This window comes from Balaenoptera borealis, assembly GCF_965194805.1.
Source record: "Balaenoptera borealis genome assembly, chromosome: 2".
Taxonomy (NCBI): domain Eukaryota; kingdom Metazoa; phylum Chordata; class Mammalia; order Artiodactyla; family Balaenopteridae; genus Balaenoptera; species Balaenoptera borealis.
This window is the reverse complement of record NC_138867.1, coordinates 120,776,632-120,795,779: the sequence shown is the minus strand read 5'-3', so window position 1 is coordinate 120,795,779 and position 19,148 is coordinate 120,776,632. Positions and strand designations below refer to the sequence as shown.

The 19,148-nt window shown below is 43.9% G+C and overlaps 1 protein-coding gene and 1 long non-coding RNA gene across 2 annotated transcripts in view; one reads left to right on the top strand and one right to left on the bottom strand.

Annotated features, from left to right (window-relative positions):
• LOC309624597 overlaps positions 1 to 19,148 on the top strand; it is a 329,163-nt gene that overhangs the window by 24,296 nt on the left and 285,719 nt on the right. The window lies entirely within an intron of this gene.
• The window catches only part of LOC309624566 (uncharacterized protein), a 404,937-nt gene that overhangs the window by 283,190 nt on the left and 102,599 nt on the right, over positions 1 to 19,148 (bottom strand). Inside the window, exon 5 of the mRNA XM_082382813.1 lies at positions 5,141 to 5,231. Within this exon, the coding sequence (XP_082238939.1) occupies positions 5,141 to 5,231 (91 nt within the window). The remainder of the gene's footprint in view (positions 1 to 5,140; positions 5,232 to 19,148) is intronic.

Here is a 19,148-nt window from a genome sequence, read left to right as displayed (position 1 = left end):
TACCCCGTTCACCCAGATTGACCCATCTTGGTTGGCAACAGTCTGTCTAGCGCCCGCAGGCAAATACAGGGTATGTGCACACAGCGTCTGAAGGAGTGAGAGCAACACAGCATCCTGATGGGATTGGCCGGTACACAGAAAACCCCAAGTCCTGCCACAAACCAGCCACTGTCCCCACAAGGCCCCTGGGGGAAAAGGGCGCACAGAGAACAAAGCAAGGCCAAATGACACTTTATTATTGGTGGGCGTTGGCCTCGGGTTCTGAGCAAAACTCCAGCGAGACTGGCTGGGTTGTGGACTCCCTACTAGAGCGAGCTGAGCATGAGGGAAGATCCAGAACATTCACTCCCAGGCTCAGTTCTGAGCCTCCAACAAGAGCCAGCCGCCACTGTGACACACGAGGGAGAACAGCAAGCAGGGGAAATGGGGTGATGGACTCCATGCCCAGAGTGGAGTAAACCCAGGCCACCTTCCCAGACCTTCTCCAGCCAAGGGAGAGAAAATGAGTGCACTGGAGAGAAGGACCAGGGTTGAATGAATGGATGAACGGACAGACAGACAAGAGAACAAGAAGAGGATGGAAAAAGACAAGCCAGGCCTTCTCCCAGTGGGCGCAGGCCTCAAGCCAAATGACTGAGCACAAGCATCTCGACAACTTCCACCTAGAAGGGCAAACAGGGCAGGAGCAGGGCCCATCTTTCAGCCCCTAAGTAGCAGAGTGAGAAGACAGGAGAGAAAGTCCCTTGCAGGGAACACTGCCGGGACCCTTAGGGTTCCGGCCACATGAAGGGACAGAGAGGCCCATCTGAGGTTAGGTGGGCCTTCTAGGGGCCTGAACACTCCATACTCTGCCCCCATCCCTTCCACACACGTTCTCAACCCCTCCTCTGGGTGTGGCCCTGGCAGGTACCAACACCTCACTTCCATACTTGAGAGCTGGGTAGGAAAGCACAGGAGCTGAGACAGACCTCATTCTACCGTCCTGTTTCCAGGACATGTTCTTCAAGCGAAACCAAGGCACTTGGTGATGCTTGGGAGGAGGGAGCAAGCCTGGTGGTTGAGAGCCCGGACTCTGGAGTCAGACCACTGGGGTTCAAACCCCGGCTCGGCCACTGACTAGCTGGTGACCTCAAGCAAGCCGGCCAAGCCATCGGAGTCTTCAGTTCCTCATCTACACAACAGGGGAGCGATAGGAGCAACGTCACAGACAGTGTGAACACCACGATTCACAGAAGATGCTGAGCACGGTGCCAAGTCTGCAGTGAGCACAGAGTACACGCTGGCTGCCCTGATGACGATGGCGATGACAGCATTACTACTATGACAATAATACTTATCATCATCATTCTTTTTTTTTTATAAATTTATTTATTTATTTTTGGCTGTGTTGGGTCTTCGTTTCTGTGCGAGGGCTTTCTCCAGTTGCGGCAAGCGGGGGCCACTCTTCATAAGGTGCGCGGGCCTCTCACTGTCGCGGCCTCTCCCGTTGCGGAGCACAGGCTCCAGACGCGCAGGCTCAGTAGTTGTGGCTCACAGGCCTAGTTGCTCCGCGGCATGTGGGATCTTCCCAGACCAGGGCTCGAACCCGTGTCCCCTGCATTGGCAGGCAGATTCTCAACCACTGCGCCACCAGGGAAGCCCCATCATCATCATTCTCACCACTGCAGTTTCAGTCTAGCCTGCACGCTTCCACAGCGCAATGAGATCTCTGCCTCCCTGCTTCCTGCTCCCACTGCTTCTCCTCTGTTGACGACCCTTGTCCACCAAGGTGAATTCCAAGTCCTTCCTCCCACGGAGACAGACTCACTCACATGGTGCTTTGGAGGCAACGCTAAAGGACACGGGTGCTCTTCATTTCAAAGATCACAAATTGCCAACGGGCTGATTTCCCTGATGGTTGTTGTCATGAATGGACATAAGCCGAAGTTCCTGCCCAGCTACTCAAACCAAATGCCCAGCTCACCTCTTTCCATCCCCATCCCCACCGAATTTTATGAATTTCTTTGAAGGGAGAAACATGGATTTGCTAAGCCTTCTTCTGGTTCACTTACAGTCCTACCTCCTGTGAATACTCTGGTAGCTGTTACATGACTTGAAGAAACACTATGAGCAGAATCGTTAAAAATAGTAACAGAACAGAAATTTCTACCTTAAACAAATCATTCCAACAGATGGAACTTAAAGCATTTATTATCCCTCTCTGGTCTGGGGCTTTTCAAATACCGCCTTTCCAGCCGGCCAGACTGGGAGCTATTTGATAGCACCTCTCTGACCAATTACATACTAATTAAAATCCCTCAGTGTGGGCTGGGGGGAGCAGCTTTGCATATGGACTTTAATTACTGGGCCCTAGTTTTGCCAAGAAAACACAAAGGGTTTTTCTGGCTGGATGCTGAGGCTTAGAATGAACATATGGCCTGCGTGGGAGGGGAGGGTGAAGAGTGTGATCCTAAACAGGAAGTGGAGGATTCCCCCTCCACACACACCACCCCGTCATCTCCTGAAAGCAGCTATACACCAGGGTTACACAGAATCCCTGGTCAGCCCATGGAACAAACGGCATGCTGAGTGGGCAGTGAGCCGCCACCCGGGACACATCATTCCATCCCGGAGCCATTTCTGGATTGGAAGTCTTTCTTGCCCCTCTGACCTCTTCTTGGTTTTTGGATCAGAACCTCAGGTTCTCTCCCTAGGTTTCACTGAGCCTGGGGTGGCAGAGTATTAATTTTTGGCTCACCAGAATCCATTTCCTCGTCTGCTGGTTACGCTGTCCCAAGCTTCCCAGTCCACAAGGCGCTGGCCGGGAGGAGCACTGGCCCAGTTCTGACCAATCAGCACAATTTAATCCCTCTGGCCACAGCGTTTGATTCCAGGATGGGCATCGGACCCAAACCAGTACAATCAGCATGACTTACAGGATGTGTGTGGGAGCTCCTGCTGGGGTAGATATGTTCCCTATCCAAGCTGGAGGTGTATAGGTGATGAGTCTGAAGCTGTGGCAGTCATCTTGCTGCCACAGGGAAGAGCAGATCTGAAAATGGAAACAACCCAGGGGAAGCAGAACCAAGAGAGAGAACGAGGGAACTCAGAATACTGTGATAGCACTTGAGGTCCTGGATCCGGCCATTCCTGAATAAATCCACTCATGACTTTTCAGTACTGGGAGCCAATAAATTACTTTCATGCTTAAGCTGGCTTCGGTTAGGCTTTCCATCAATTTGCAAAAAAATAAATGAACCTATCTGGCAGAAATACGATTGGGAGGCAGGACGTTAAAGCAATAACAACAACAATCCTATAGGGATCCAGCCTGCAGAGAATATACTTGCTACAGCCTCTGTGGAGCTCTAGGGATCTTGGCCCAGAATCAAAGAATTCTACAGCTAGAAGAGACCTCGTGGACAAAGAATCCTTTTTAACCATATTTTCTGTCTTTCTTTTTCTAAACCGGTATGTAGTACCTGATGGTCCAGAGAGGAAAGACGTGACCAAGGAAGCAAGACACAAACTCTTCTCATTGCTGTCTCAGTGCCGTGTATGTACCTGTTGCTCAGTAAAACTTTGTTGCATGAGCATTATAGATCCAGTCCCCAATAATTACTCTCTCTAAAACATGCAGCTCATGAGTCTTCTTTCTGTATGGCCAATAGCTCTTGCAATAAATTCCTTAATGGACTACATTTACTTCCTGCAATAATCCCTCTCTCTTTCTTCATCCTTTTCTTTCTTTACATGACGCTAGCGTGGCATTTCTTCCTATTCCCCATTTTGCCCTTTTAGTTGCTCAAAACCTTTTCTTTACTTCTTAATTCAAAGTAATGTCATTGACTACAGGCACTTAATAATCCACACTTTATTCATCTGTCTGTCCTTTAACTTCTACCTCAAATCATGAGTTATCTACCCATCCTCACCCATCCTTTACCTCTACTCACAAGCACCGTGATTGTATTAAAAACAGCTGCAAGCACTACTCACAATTGCAAAGACATGGAAACAACCTAAATGTCCATCCACAGATGAATGAATAAAGAAGATGTGGTACATATATACAATGGAATATTACTCAGCCATAAAAAAGAATGAAATAACGCCATTTGCAGCAACATGGATGGACCTAGAATTATGATACTAAGTGAAGTCAGAAAGAGAAAGACAAATACCATATGATATCACTTATATGTGAAATTTAAAATATGACACAAATGAACCTATCTACAAAACAGACTTACAGACAGAGAACAGACTTGTGGTTGTCAAGAAGGAGGGGCGGCGGGGTGGGATGGATTGGGAGTTTGGGATTAGTAGGTGCAAACTATTATATAGAGACTAGATAAACAACAACGTCCTACTGTATAGCACAGGGAATTACATTCAATATCCTGTAATAAACTATAATGGAAAAGAACATGAAAAAGAGTGTATATACACATACATGGAATCACTTTGCTGTACCACAGAAATTAACACAACATTGTAAATCAACTATACTTCAATTAGATATATAAATGAATAGATAAATAAACAACAGCTGCAAATTTTTACCTCCTGCCCCCAGACATCACGCACATACAAACTAAAATCAACTTGTCACCACTGAGTTACCAACATCTTTATGACTATCAAGAGATCTGATCTGATTTTCTTCCTAGGATCTGATCTCATAGCCATCTGAAATACTTTTATTCAGGATGATAAAATACTTCTGTTCATGATGACAGCAGAAAATAAATCTAAGCATCTATTCGTTGTTGGCTCCTTACACGACACAATCAGTTATTTAAACTTCCTGTGACTAAATCCCCCCTACTTCTATGACAGATTAATGCATTTGCCAGTGTGTACTGTTAACCAAGTTCTGGTAACACACAGACAGAAAGCTTCACGTAAATGTTAAATGAGGTTATTACTCTCTGGAATCCCACAGGCCACTGGCAGCCCTTAAGAATTACAATTATTAGTTTTAAATTCCTTTCAGAGCATCTTAGGAACTTACAGGTCTTCAGAGGAAAAAAGATGTGGGATTTTGAATGAGATTCACAAACTCATTTGCTCTTTAATCCAAGTGGAACCTTTTACTAGAACTTTGGGCTGAGAAGGGAGAAACTTAATTCAGGATAAAAAAATACACAGGTGATACCTTGAATTTCTGGCGCCTCCCTTTTGCCAAAACTCGCCACCGCTCACACGTGTCATTTGACCACTGGTGTCCTCTTTTAATGGAAGTTTTTCTGCGGCAAGAAATACAAACAAAGAAGAATTTAAAGACACTTACTATGGATACAAATTCTTCCTTTCTTATTGCCATTGTTAATGTAATTCCATTTAGATCATTTCCCTAGAAATCTTTCTTCTTACTCTCCAGCTTCAAAACTCTAATTCATTACGGGAACTGGCAATCCACCTTTCCCAGCCTGACTTCCCTCCTCTACTGGGAGACAAAGCTGGGCCCCTTCTCACTGCTTCCTTCTTCCTTTCTCTCTAGGTCAGCACCCTGCCCACCCTGGTTGCCCCTCTACTGCCAGGGGTATGGGACCTGGACTCCTGAGAAGTCACCAAGGGGACAGTTGACACAATTCTGAAAGGCAGGGGAGTGAGCTCCAGTGCAGTGACTTTCACCCACGGGAAACAGGGGTCAGGCGGGACGGGGAGAGAACCAGACTCCCCTATATCCATCACCCCGCAACTACGCTGAGGCGCGATTCCTCCTGCAAGCTGCCTGCAGCAGCCCCCATGCCGAGTCAGCCGCCTGATCCTTCACGGTTTATTCTGAAATGGTGGCCAGCACGAAAATTCCACGTGTCCTACTGCATCTTCCCCGCTTCCCCTCCCACTCCTGGGATTCCACCTCCCTGATAAAGCTTAAGTGCCTTAGCCCTTGCCTCAGACTCTGCTTTCTGCAGGGCCAGGCTAAGATGTTTATCTTCTCTAATCCAGCATTTCTCAAGACGTGACTTGCAGACCACCTACATCAGAAGCCTCTGGGGTACCTGCTAAAAAAGGCAGATTCTGGGCGCAATGCAGAAATTCAGACTCAGTAGGTCTGGGAGGGGTGCTAGGAATCTGTAGCATTAAGCCCTACAGGTGACTCAAACACCCTAAAACATGAGGACCACTGGTCCAAGTTCCTCCAGTGTCCCCAGCTCTGCCAAAAGGACTTTCTGGTCACCCAAGGCAGACCCTTGGGCTTCTTGCCCTTTCTCCCACATTGTCGCCGAGTCCTGCTGATATCTGCCAACACTGTGTCCCTGGCCCCTGCATCTGTCCTCTCTTTTTCAATCCCACTGGCCCCTGTTTGGGGTTCATCCCCTTTCTCCTGGAATTTCATCAGAGCCTCCTGAATGTTCTCTCCACGTACTTGCTTCTGAACTTGGACTAAAATCAGAGGTCAGGCTGCATGCTTCATAGAGCACCTGGCACACTGCAGTACAGAAGTGGGCACTCCAGTCCTGTCCTGGATACACAGAGAGTCCCTGAGGGCACGGGCCTTCAGTCAGGCAGCATCAGGCCTCTGCTGGACTAGTGCTTCTGCCCGTGTCCAGGATTTACTTCTTCTGTCATTGCTACACTCACTCTGCCAATCACGACAAGGTGGGCCGTGAGGACCATGTGACAGGGCCGGTCCATCTATCCCCATGTAACCCCCTATCTAAAGGGGCACGCTGTACAGAGTGGGTGCTCTACCCAAGCTGCTGACAGCCAGAGTAACAGAATGATAACATTCCCTCCTTTTTCTCCTTTCTCTCCCTTTTGATCCTCCCATTCCTGTGTTACTCAATTCCCTCTCCTAACTGATAAACACTCTACCACAGCTTGAGCCCTCTCCTCTGCTCTCTTTGGCCTGACTTTGGCTAAAATCCATTTGATTGCACCTGTGTTCTGTTTATTTCCTTCTCCACGTGCCTATTCTTTGTGAGTTAAGAAAGTGAAGTAAAAATGTCCTTCCTTATCACAAGGACACAAATTGTATTGCTTAACTGTGAAATTACAGCTAACATTTGTTAAGCATTTACCATGTTTTTACCAGGCGTTTCCTAGTTTAGTCCTCTCAACAGCCCTAATAGGTAGGTACTATTTTTATCCACCTTTACCAGTGAGGAAACCGAGGCTTGCAGAGATTATAACTTGCCCATAGAAAGTGCTGGAGTTTGTCTGATCTTAACCATCCTGGTACATTCTTTCTACACTACCTGACGACACACGGTGATTGTCCCCACTGCAGGTACCTGGAATGGATGCCCCACACTGAACAACTGTCCCCAAGTCCAAGTTCACAGCTGCTGTAAGTCGACCCATCCACACAGCAGGTTACCAGCTTCACAGTCCTCCTGTTACTCCATCAACCCTTTGGTTTTTCCTGATCTAACTTTCAGTCCCATTTGCCACACGTTTGGGCCACATCAAGCAGACATGTCATTTCTGGATAACACACAGTCTTCGTGTTCGGTTTGCCCTGTAAGCATTCTTGCCACATCGAGCCAGCAGCTCCTTTCCCCCCAACATTCTTCCACAAATGTCATCCACTCCATCCCCCTAAAACCCTGCATCACCCTCTTTCACCCTAGCATCCGAACCACTACATGAATGTGTCTCAGAGCCACCCCCAGTGACTCACAGTGCCCACGACAGAATCTCTGTGGACACCCGACAGTTTCTTCTTTGAAACCGCCTTCCGAAAACTAATTAGCCCTCAATCTCCCAGTGAACTCTTCTCCCTTCTCAGCAACTCTGTGTGGACTCTATTTCCTTCTCTTGCCTCTTTGTCCTTCTGAGCCTTTAAAACCGACCAAGATCTGAGCCAAAGACAAAGTTAATTATTCTACTTTCGCATGCCACTTGTTTCATCAAGGCGTCGAGCTAGCCCCCGCTTTCAAAAGGCCCGAGGCATCTCATGATACTCCTGTTCCCCCTTCTTGGATCCTTAGGAGATAGACGCTATCTACCATCCCAAGCTTAATTGAACTTTTAATTCAAGCTTGGCTTTCCAGCCATCTCACTCTCCCCAAGCGTGCACATCTGGAACCATTCACAAAGTGGTGGCTGAAATTTCCACTAATTCACATGGAATGCTAGGGATGGAGGCCATTGGGAGGGCCTCAGCTTCCCCCAGGTCCCAAGGCAAGTAGTTCTACTCTAAGAAATGCATGCATCAGTGAACATCCTAGAGCATGCCCGCTGGGGGCAGAGCCTGAACCAGGGCACTGGAGCAGCCCAGCTCTGTATATGGTGGCCCTGAGGTATATGCAGACATCATAGACAGTGCTATGGACTGACTTGTGGCCCCCAAAAATCCTTATGTTGAAACCTTAAACCCCAATGCGGACTGTATCTGGAGAAAGGGTCCTTAGGAGGTCATGAAGGTTAAATGAAACCATAGCGTAGGGCCCTAATCCAATAGGACTGTGGCCTTCTAAGAAGAGGAAGAGATCTCTCAATCTCTCTATCTCCCCCAACAATGTGAGGACACAACCAGAAAGCAGCCGTCTACAAGCCAAGAAGAGTTCTCACTGGAAATCAGCCACGCTGGCACCTTGATCTTGGACTTCTTAGCATTCAGAGATGTGAGAAATGAACTTCTGTTGTTTAAGCTACCCAGCCTGTGATATTTCGTTATGGTAGCCTGAGCTAATTAACACTGACAGCAAGCTCTTTTGTCCACATCCAGACAACATGGTTCACAAGGAAAACCAGGAATCCAGAGCTCTTACTCTCCTCATCTGTGTAGCCACTGTGCCCAGAGAGGGTACAGAAATCAGGGAGGGCAGCAAGGAAATTGGGAGAAACACATGTGGAAACTCATCCATTCATTCACCAATAAGCATTTATGGAATGACTATTGTGTGCAATTATAAACACTTTCACATACAATATATTCATATTTGTTTATAAACACATGAAAGAAAGATCTGGAAAGATAGGCATTAAATGGATAAGGGTCACCTTTGGGGTGGCAGGGGAGAAAAGGGGCAAGGAAGATGAAGAAGAACTCTTAACGATGTAAAATTGTTTTAATGTGTTCACCTACGAAAAGAGAAACACACAAACTTGCAAATAACTGCTGAATGAGGAAGAAAGGCAGTATGCAAGGCTTAGTGGGTCCAGCTTTCCTGTTTGACAGGCATTCCTACTCCCCAGGCCTTTTCTCTGGGACCTGGGGATGTAATGGCTTTGAAGGCATTGAGGGCTTGTCTGTCCTATGAACAGCTGTATCCCCAGAACCTAGCAAGGTGCCTGGCATACAGTAAATGCCCCCATACTGGTTGCTTGGGTGCATGAATGGCCAGAGCCCTATAGGAAAGTTATGGGGAGGGTCTAACCCTGGCCAGGAGATGCAGTTGAAGCTTCAGGAAAACATCTGGGACAGTGTCTGTGGAATAAGGCCTGAGTGTGGGGTAAATGGAGAATCTGTAAAACAGAGGTTGAGATGATTCAAGGGACTCTGGGTGGCACATGCGCCAGGAGAAAAGCCAGAGTGACCAGAGTTCTGCAAGTAGAGTCTAACAGCCCAACCCTTACAAGGGACACTAATGTCCCCAACAAGAGAGCATTCCCCCTCTGCCACCAGACCACCAAAGCCCCACAAGTTCCCATATGGTCCTGTACAGACCCTGCCCTCCCAAAACAAGTCGGAGTCCAGAATGGAAATGACCTGTCGCAATGCCATGTTGAGATTCAGCACAGCATGAAGGGGCAGAGCACAGGACTGCCTGGGATCGAATCCCGGCTCCATCACTTAACTGAGTCAGCTAACTTCTGTGCCTAAGTGTCCCCACACATAAAACAAGGATGTTGTCAAAGTACCTTTCTCTATGGAAAACACTTAGAATGGTGCCTGGTCCTAGGAGAGAGGTGGAGGTTGAATAAAACTCGGATTGATTTGAAGATAGCCAAGTGAAGTCACGTGACTTGACTCACACAGAACCCATCATCCCAACTCTGAGAAATAAGCTGCATCAGAACTTATATTTGACGCATCATGGTGATGATCTTTAGAGGTGTTAACTTGGCTAGACTCAGTGACACGGACGGAAGAGGGCAGAGGCCAGCTTGTGGTGTGCACACACCTTCTCCCAAGGATTCAGACACTAATGTGAGTACTTCTGTGAAGAGATTTTACGGATGTGATCAAAGGCTCTATTCAGTTGACAACAAGGAGGGATGATTATCCTCAATGGGTCCAACCTAATCAGGTGAGCCTTTAAGAGAGACTGAGCTTTTCGCAGAGAAAGAGACTTCAACAGCAGCTGGATCTACAACTGCTTTGCTGGATTTTCCCTTTCTGACTGCTATGGACAACACCTTCTGCCATGCCCATGGGGTTCTAGCTGGCTTGTCATCTTCCCTTCCTGATGGTTGCCCTATGGATTTGGGGCTTACTTAGCCAACCTGCACAATTACATAAGCCTTGTAATACATCTATTAGAATAGATATCTCCTACTGGTTTATGCTTCTCTGGTTGAATCCTGACTGATATAATCATTTCCCAGAGGGTAAACTTGGGGATGCAATGAGCCACTTCCCATTTTCCATATCGAGCCCTGTTAAGGATCAAGGGGCTGAATGTGAGCGCAAGAATGCGGTTGGTTCTTTTTATTCACAGGAGTTCTGTGCCATACAGTCACTGCGAACACTGAATTAATGAAAGTGAACCACCGTTCCTAAGGGAAATAGATGGTTAGGTTCCTGTGAGCCTCTTGTCACATTTCATCAACTGATCAATACGTTCTTTGTTTTATGTGTGCTTCCGTTTAAGACCTTGTTTAATATGTATGATTGATTAACACTAAACTCAGGGTCAGCAGCACCACAACGCAAACCTGAAGGAAGCTTATCTGACACACCTCTCTTCTCCATGACGCACATCACAGCCTTCTTGCACTTAGCAACACTAGCCGGCACTTCCACACTATGCTGGGGGTCTATTTTACACAGCGTAATCACCAAGAAAAAGTATCAAAAATGTGACACAGAACAGAATGCAAAAAGGACACATTTATTGTACATGAGCTGAAAAGAAGGCAAAGTGTCACCTTGTCCCACCTCTGCTGGGAACGTGCACGTCAGGGGACTCAAATTTTTCTCCACTCTGATCACGTCCCAAATGACCACAAAAGCATCACCAGCACTGATTGCGGGTCGCAAATTTTAGTGAGTAGGTGAAACTCCAACTACAGAATCTGTGAATAATAAGAAACAACTGTTTTACTCCTTCTCCTTTCAAACCCTTAAAGAAAGTTTTTTTTCCTCTTCCACTCCAGGCATGAATTTCTCGGGTTTGAATCTACCCTCATCCCCCTTGGTCTCTCTTGCGTTCTGTCCTCATCTTCCACCCTCGCAAGCCATGCCGGACGTTCTCTGCTTCCTGCCCTGAGAATGGCAGAAAGAAGACCAGATCCGAGGCTGTGCCATGATCAAGGCAAGAGGCCACAAGGCCTGGGTGAAGACAGCGGCAGCAAATACTGAGGAAAAGCCAGGGGAGGTGGACCCTCCCTTGGTAAACACTGAGGGGGCTGGGGTTAGGAAAAAGGAGTTGAAGGTGACTATGGTTTCTAATTCCATAAATCCAGTATGTACTGAGGAAATGTGCTCAAGATTCAGAGCAAAATGCTGTAGGTCCCTGAGGGAAGGGAATGAGTTCTGTTTGGGACCCACTAAGTTTGAAACGCCCACAACATCCAGACGGTACAGGTATCAATGAGAGCTCTCAGCTGCAGAGAAAAGCAAGCTAAACTCCGGCTAATTCAAGTAGATAAGGAAATTACTAAAGGAGATCTGGCAATTCACAGAATTTCCAGACCGGCCACGGAACCGAGATTGGAACCTCTGCAGCCAGGAGCAAGCATTAAATTCATCCTAATCTGGTCCAGTGAGGAACCCCTTGTGGAAACCACTGGAAACAGGCTGTACCTCACAGCTCTGACTCAGGACTCTGCTTCCAGGACACTGCTGAATTCTGAATGTGGCCGCCACTGCCATCCTCAAAAGGACGGATTCTGCATGGGCCCTGTTTCTGATCAGAGCTGGGGTCACAAGTAGGGCCTGGGCCACCTGCCTGTGCTCTAGCTACCAGGCTGGGGACAGGGAGTGGGGGTTAGTCTCTGGAGTCGGAAATGGGTCCTGCCTCATAAGGGGGGAGATTCCCTGTACAGAAGAATGATGCTCAGCTAGTGGGCCTCCAATCAGAATAACCAATGCCTGCTGCAAGAGATTCAGAAAGGTTAGAAATGCGGATAGTAGTAACAGCTCCCACTTTTGAGCCCTTACTATATGTCAGGCGCTACGTAAAGTGGTTCACATGCATTGACAGAGTTTAAACTACACAAGAAGTATTAAGCGGGTATAGAGAAGAGAGGAGATCCAGGGAGAGCAGAGCAATTTACTAGGGTGGCCAAACACACTTGACTGAGGGGTTTCCTAGTGAGGACTTTCAGTTATAACACCAGGGGAATCTCAGCAAAACCAGGGCAGGTGGTCAGCCTAGTCAGGTCAGACAGATATGGGTCCGAATTCTGGCTTGTGCACCTGGGAAAAGTGACTTAACTTCTTGGAACTTTGGCTTTCCCATTTATAAATGGGTATAACAAAAGTATCTCCCTCATAGAATTGCTGTGAAGGGTTAGAGATGACATGAACAAAATACTTAGTGCATCACCAGGTATATATTAAGGGCACCAAAAAAAAAATAGACATTATTCTTATTAACTCCCAGAGAACTTGAGTTTGTCCACATTACAACAAACGGTAGAACCAAGATTTCAATCCAGGACTGAACAACTCCAAGCTGTACTTTAAATCCCTAAGCATTTATTGCATCCCTATCCAGATGGTGGTTGAAGTTACAGGAGGATAAAGGAAGGGGGACAGACCAGGGTTAGCACTGTCAGCTATCCTAATATTTAAGGCAGAAAGAAGAGGCAGAGCCAGCAAAGAAGAGGAGAAACAGATCACAGATGGGGGAGATACGTTTGTGAAAGTAGAAAAATGACAGAAGTCAGGAGTGGCAAATCAGATCCAACGTTGCAGAGAAATCAGTAGGTTATAAACACATTACTCTTCCAATCAGGCAAGAAAAAGTTAACATGAGAAAGTTGAGGGATGTTGACTTCCAGCAATGATGGAGCAACAGAGACTGACTCTACCTTCAACAAACAGAAAAACACTCAAGATTTATGAGACAACACTTTTCAAACACTGGACAACAGAAAGCACAAGATAATGATCCCCTGAGAGAAGGGAAACAAATAGATTAAACCCTAAGGGTGCCCCAGCTCACTGCCTGAAAAGCATTTCCAGGCTGCAGTGCAGGAAGGGCTAATGAAGCAGATAGAACAACCCCCAGAGGCTCATATGGGGCCAAGAGTAGTTCACGTTCCAACTGACAAGAAAGGAAAGAATTCCTAATACATGGAATATCAGGAAGGTCCTCAGGAGGGTGTTGCTTCAATACAGAGCCCCAATTAGCTTAAACCAGATGTTGGCAAACTTCTTAAAGGGTCAGATACTAAGTATTTTAGGCTGCGGGCCATACAGCCTCTGCTGCAATCACCCAGTTCTGCTGTTGGAGCATAAAATATGTCAACATAAAACATATCACAGATAATATGTCATCAAACGGGTGTAGCTGTGTTCCAAAACAATTTTACTTCCCAAAAGAGGCAGCTGGCCTGTGGGCCACACTTTGCCAACCTCTGGATTACACTAAAGTTTGTTCTGGAGTCACCCAAGCAAAGCAGAAAAGCAAGCCTCAGAAGTATCACACTAACCCCAAAGACCTTAATAGCACCCCAGAACAACAAAGCCCAATAGCATTTATAGGAGCACCAAAAATTCCAGCACTCAAAATTATTTACAATATCTGGAATCCAATCAAAAATTCATGCAAAGAAGTGAAAATAAAGCCCATAATAAGAAGGAAAAACAACAGACCCAGAAATGTCACATATGATAGAAACAGTACATAAAAACATTAAGACAGTATTATAACTATACTCTATAAGCTTAAGAAAGTTAAAGGAAAGCAGGAGCATGTTAAGGAGAGACATGAGAGATAGAAAAAAAGTTTTAAGTCAGATTTCTATAGATGAAAACTACAATGCAAGAGGTAAGATAAACTTGATGGTGTTAACAGCAGATTAGATATTGCAGGGGAAAAAACAAAATTAATGAATTTAAAGACACAGCAACAGAAACCATCCAAAATGAAATACTGATGGGGAAAAAAAAAAAAACACTGCAAAATAAAAAGAGTCATCAGTGAGCTACTGAACACGTAAAGTAGGCTATTATACTTGTAAGTGGAGTCCAAGAAAAGAGGACATGAGTGGGGGAATAAAAATGTATTTGAAAAAATAATGGCTCAAAATTTTCCGAACTTAATGAAACCTATAAAATGCAGTAAGCTCAACAAATCTCAAATATAAGAAACATAAAGATGACCACACCAAGGTGTATCATAATCACATTGCTTATAACCAGTGAGAAAGAGAAAGAAATTTGAATGGCTAGAAAAGGAAAACAAAACAAAAAAAAAGACAAAGAGGACTAAAGATCGATAGCACACTTCAGAAACAATGCAGTCCAGAAGACAGTAATATCTTTCAAGTACTGAAAGAAAACCAAATGTTAACCTAGAATTCTATACCCAGCAAAACTACTTCTCAAAAACACAGGTCAAATAAAGACATTTTTGAACAAAGAATGAAAGAACTCATCATGGACAGACCACCACTACGTTTCGAAATGCTAAAGAAAGTCTTTCAGAGGGTTAATGACAGCGAATGTAAATTTGGGTCTACACAAAGGAATGGCGAGCACCAGAAATGAAAAGTATGTAGGGAAATATAAAATACTTTTTTCTTACTTTAAAAAATCTCCTTACAAGAGAAGCAATTGTTTAAAGGAAATATATTCAACAACAATGCTTTGAGGGGTTCACAGCACATGCAGAAACAAAATGAATGATAACAGTGGCACAAAAGGAGGAAGGGGGAAAGGTGGAAATGAACTGTTCTAAGATTGTTATACTAAACCTGAAGTGGTATGATGTTCCTTTAAAGACTGTGGTTAGTACACATATGGTCACCTTATTTTTGATAAAGGAGGCAAGAATATACAATGGAGAAAAGACAGACTCTTCAATAAGTGGTGCTGAGAAAACTGGACAGCTACATGTAAAAGAATGAAATTAGAACACTCCCTAACACCATACACAAAAATAAACCCAAAATGGATTAAAGACCTAAATGTAAGGCCAGACACTATAAAACTCTTAGAGGAAAACATAGGCAGAACACTCTATGACATAAATCACAGCAAGATACTTTTTGACCCACCTCCTAGAGAAATGGAAATAAAAACACAAATAAACAAATGGGACCTAATGAAACTTAAAAGCTTTTGCACAGCAAAGGAAACCATAAATACAAGACCAAAAGACAACCCTCAGAATGGGAGAAAATATTTGCAAATGAAGCAACTAACAAAGGCTTAATCTCCAAAATTTACAAGCAGCTCATGCAAGCTCAATATCAAAAAAACAAACAACCCAATCCAAAAATGGGCAGAAGACCTAAATAGACATTTTTCCAAAGAAGATACACAGATTGCCAACAAACACATGAAAGGATGCCCAACATCACTAATCATTAGAGAAATACAAATCAAAACTACAATGAGGTATCACCTCACACCAGTCAGAATGACCATCATCAAAAAGTCTACAAACAGTAAATGCTGGAGAGGGTGTGGAGAAAAGGGAACCCTCTTGCACTGTTGGTGGGAATGTAAATTGATACAACCACTATGGAGAACAGTATGGAGGTTCCTTAAAACACTAAAAATAGAACTACCATATGACCCAGCAATCCCACTACTGGGCATATACCCTGAGAAAACCATAATTCAAAAAGAGTCATGTACCACAATGTTCATTGCAGCTCTGTTTACAATAGCCAGGACATGGAAGCAACCTAAGTGTCCATCAACAGATGAATGGATAAAGAAGATGTGGCACATATATACAATGGAATACTACTCAGCCATATAAAGAAACGAAATTGAGTTATTTGTAGTGAGGTGGATGGAACTAGAGTCTGTCATACAGAGTGAAGTAAGTCAGAAAGAGAAAAACAAATACCATATGCTAACACGTATATATGGAATCTAAAAAAAAAAAAAAAAGTTCTAAAGAACCTAGGGGCAGGACAGCAATAAAGACGCAGACGTAGAGAATGGACTTGAGGACACGATGAGGGGTAAGGGTAAGCTGGGACGAAGTGAGAGAGTGGCATGGACTTATATACACTACCAAATGTAAAATAGATAGCTAGTGGGAAGCAGCCACATAGCACAGGGAGATCAGCTCGTTGCTTTGTTAACACCTAGAGGGGTGGGAGGGAGACGCAAGAGGGAGGAGATATGGGGATATATGTATATGTATAGTGGATTCACTTTGTTATAAAGCAGAAACTAACACACCATTGTAAAGCAATTATAGTCCAATAAAGATATTAAAAAAAAAAAAAGACTGGTTAGTTAAAGATGTATACTGTACAACCTGTAGGAACCTCTGAAAAAAAATAAAAAGAGGTACAGTCAATTAAATCAATAAAGGAAAACTTCCCTGGTGGCACAGTAGTTAAGAATCCACCTGCCGATGCAGGGGACACGGGTTCGAGCCCTGGTCGGGGAAGATCCCACATGCCACGGAGCAACTAAGCCCGTGCGCCACAACTACTGAGCCTGCGCTCTAGAGCCCGTGCTCCGCAACAAAGAGAAGCCACCCCGATGAGAAGCCCGCACACCACAACAAAGATTGAACACAGCCAAAAATAAATTAATTAATTTTTTTAAAAAATTATTAAACCAATAAAGGAGATAAAATGGAATCATATCGACTGCAAATTGGCACAAAGTATCTTTTTGGGTGTTAGAAATATTCTAAAACTAGACTGTGGTGATGGTTGCACAACTCTGTAAATTTACTAAAAATCACTGAGCTGTATTAAAATGGGTAAATTTATGGTATTTAAATTATACCTCAATAAAGTTGCTAAAAAATTAAAAACACTTAATCCAAAAGAATACAGAAAGAAAAAACAAAACAAAAATCAGATGGGACCAATAAAAAACAAATAGCAATATGACAGATTTTAAAACACATTAAAAAGTAGAAAGGTCTAAACAATTTTGACAAAGAAAAAGTTGAAGGACTACTCTATCTGATTTCAAGAATTATTATAAAGCTACAGAAATCATGACAGTCTGTTATGGGCATAAAGACAGCCATACAAATAAATGAAACAGAATAAAATCCAGTCATAGATACATGTATTTATGGTCAATTGATTTTCAACTAAATTTCTCAAAGCAATTCAATGAGGAAAAAAACCATCTCTTCACCAAACGGTACTGAAGCCACTGGATACTCCTATGCAAATAATAAATAAATAAGCAAGCAAAAAAAACAGATAAAAAACCTTGCTTCACACCACAAAAAGTTTAACTCAAAATCATCAAAGACTTCAATGTAAAAGCTAAAATTATTAAACCTCTAGAGGAAAGCATAGGATAAAATCTAAGTGAACTGGGTTAGGCAAAGATTTCTAAAATAGGATATAAACCATAAAAGAAAAAAACTTATACATCGTATTTCATCAAAATTAAACATTTTTGCTCTTCAAAGGACACTTAAGAAAACAAAAAAGCAAGCTACATACTGGGAAGAAATATCTGCAAAACATATATCTGATAAAAGAAATGTATACAGAATATATGAAGAACTCTTACAACACAGTAAGAAGAAAGAATCTGATAAAAATAAAATGGGCAGAAGAGATATTTCAAAGAGCAGATATCGATGGCAAATCACAATAGCTACCACTACACACCCATTTGAATGTCCAAAATTTAAAAGACTGGTATTAAGTTCATCAAAATGAATGAACTACCAGCCGCATGGATGAATCTGAAAAGTATCATGGTAAGTGAAAGAAGCCAGACACACAAAAACTACACACTATGTGATTTAATTTACATAAAATTCTAGAAAAGGCAAAATTACAGTAATTAAGAGCAAGTCAGTAGTTTCCAGGCGCTGGGGTAGAGGTCAGGGATTAACTGCAAAGAGGAATGAGAGATCCTTCTGGGGTGATAGATATGTTTTACACCATGATTAGAGTAGTGGTTACAAGACTTCATATACTTATATAAACTCATTGACTTGTACACTTAAAATTGGTTTTATTGTATTCAATTATATCTCAAAGCTGAAAAAAAAAAAACCTTTGAACTCAGTATTTAGACCCACGCATGGAGGAGACTATCCACTAGGGAAAATATTCGAACTTCTATAAACCATCCTTTAAAATACTGATTTTGGTTTCTATTTTATAGTATAGACAATATATGTGTACATTAGCATATGTATACACAGTTGACCCTTGAACAAGGCAGGGGTTAGGGGTGCTGAATCCCACGCAGTAGAAAATCCTCATATACTTTTACAGTCGGCCCTCTGTATCCATAGATTGAACCAATTGTAGATCGTGTAGTACTGTGGTTCATGTTTATTGAAAAAAATCTGCGTGTAAGCAGACCCGCACAGTTCAAAGCCATGTTGTTCAAGGGTCAACTGTAATTTACAAATGAATATTCATTCATTGAGGCACATCCTCCATATTTTTTCACTGATAGGGATGAACCATTTAAAACATGTGGAGAGGGTTTCCCTGGTGGCACAGTGGTTAAGAATCTGCCTGCCAGTACAGGGGACACAGGTTCAAGCCCTGGTCTGGGAAGATCCCACATGTCGCGGAGCAACGAAGCCCGTGCGCCACAACTACTGAGCCTGCGCTCTAGAGCCCGCGAGCCACAACTACTGAGCCTGCGTGCCACAACTACTGAAGCCCGCGTGCCTAGAGCCCGTGCTCCGCAACAAGAGAAGCCACCGCAATGAGAAGCTCGCGCACCGCAACGAAGAGTAGCCCCCGGTCGCCACAACTAGAGAAAGCCCACGTGCAGCAACGAAGACCCAACGCAGCCAAAAATAAATAAATAAATAAATAAATAAATAAATAAATAAATAAATTGATGTTTAAAAAAAAATAAAAAAACATGTGGAGACCTCCAAATTGGTTGGGGTGGGAGA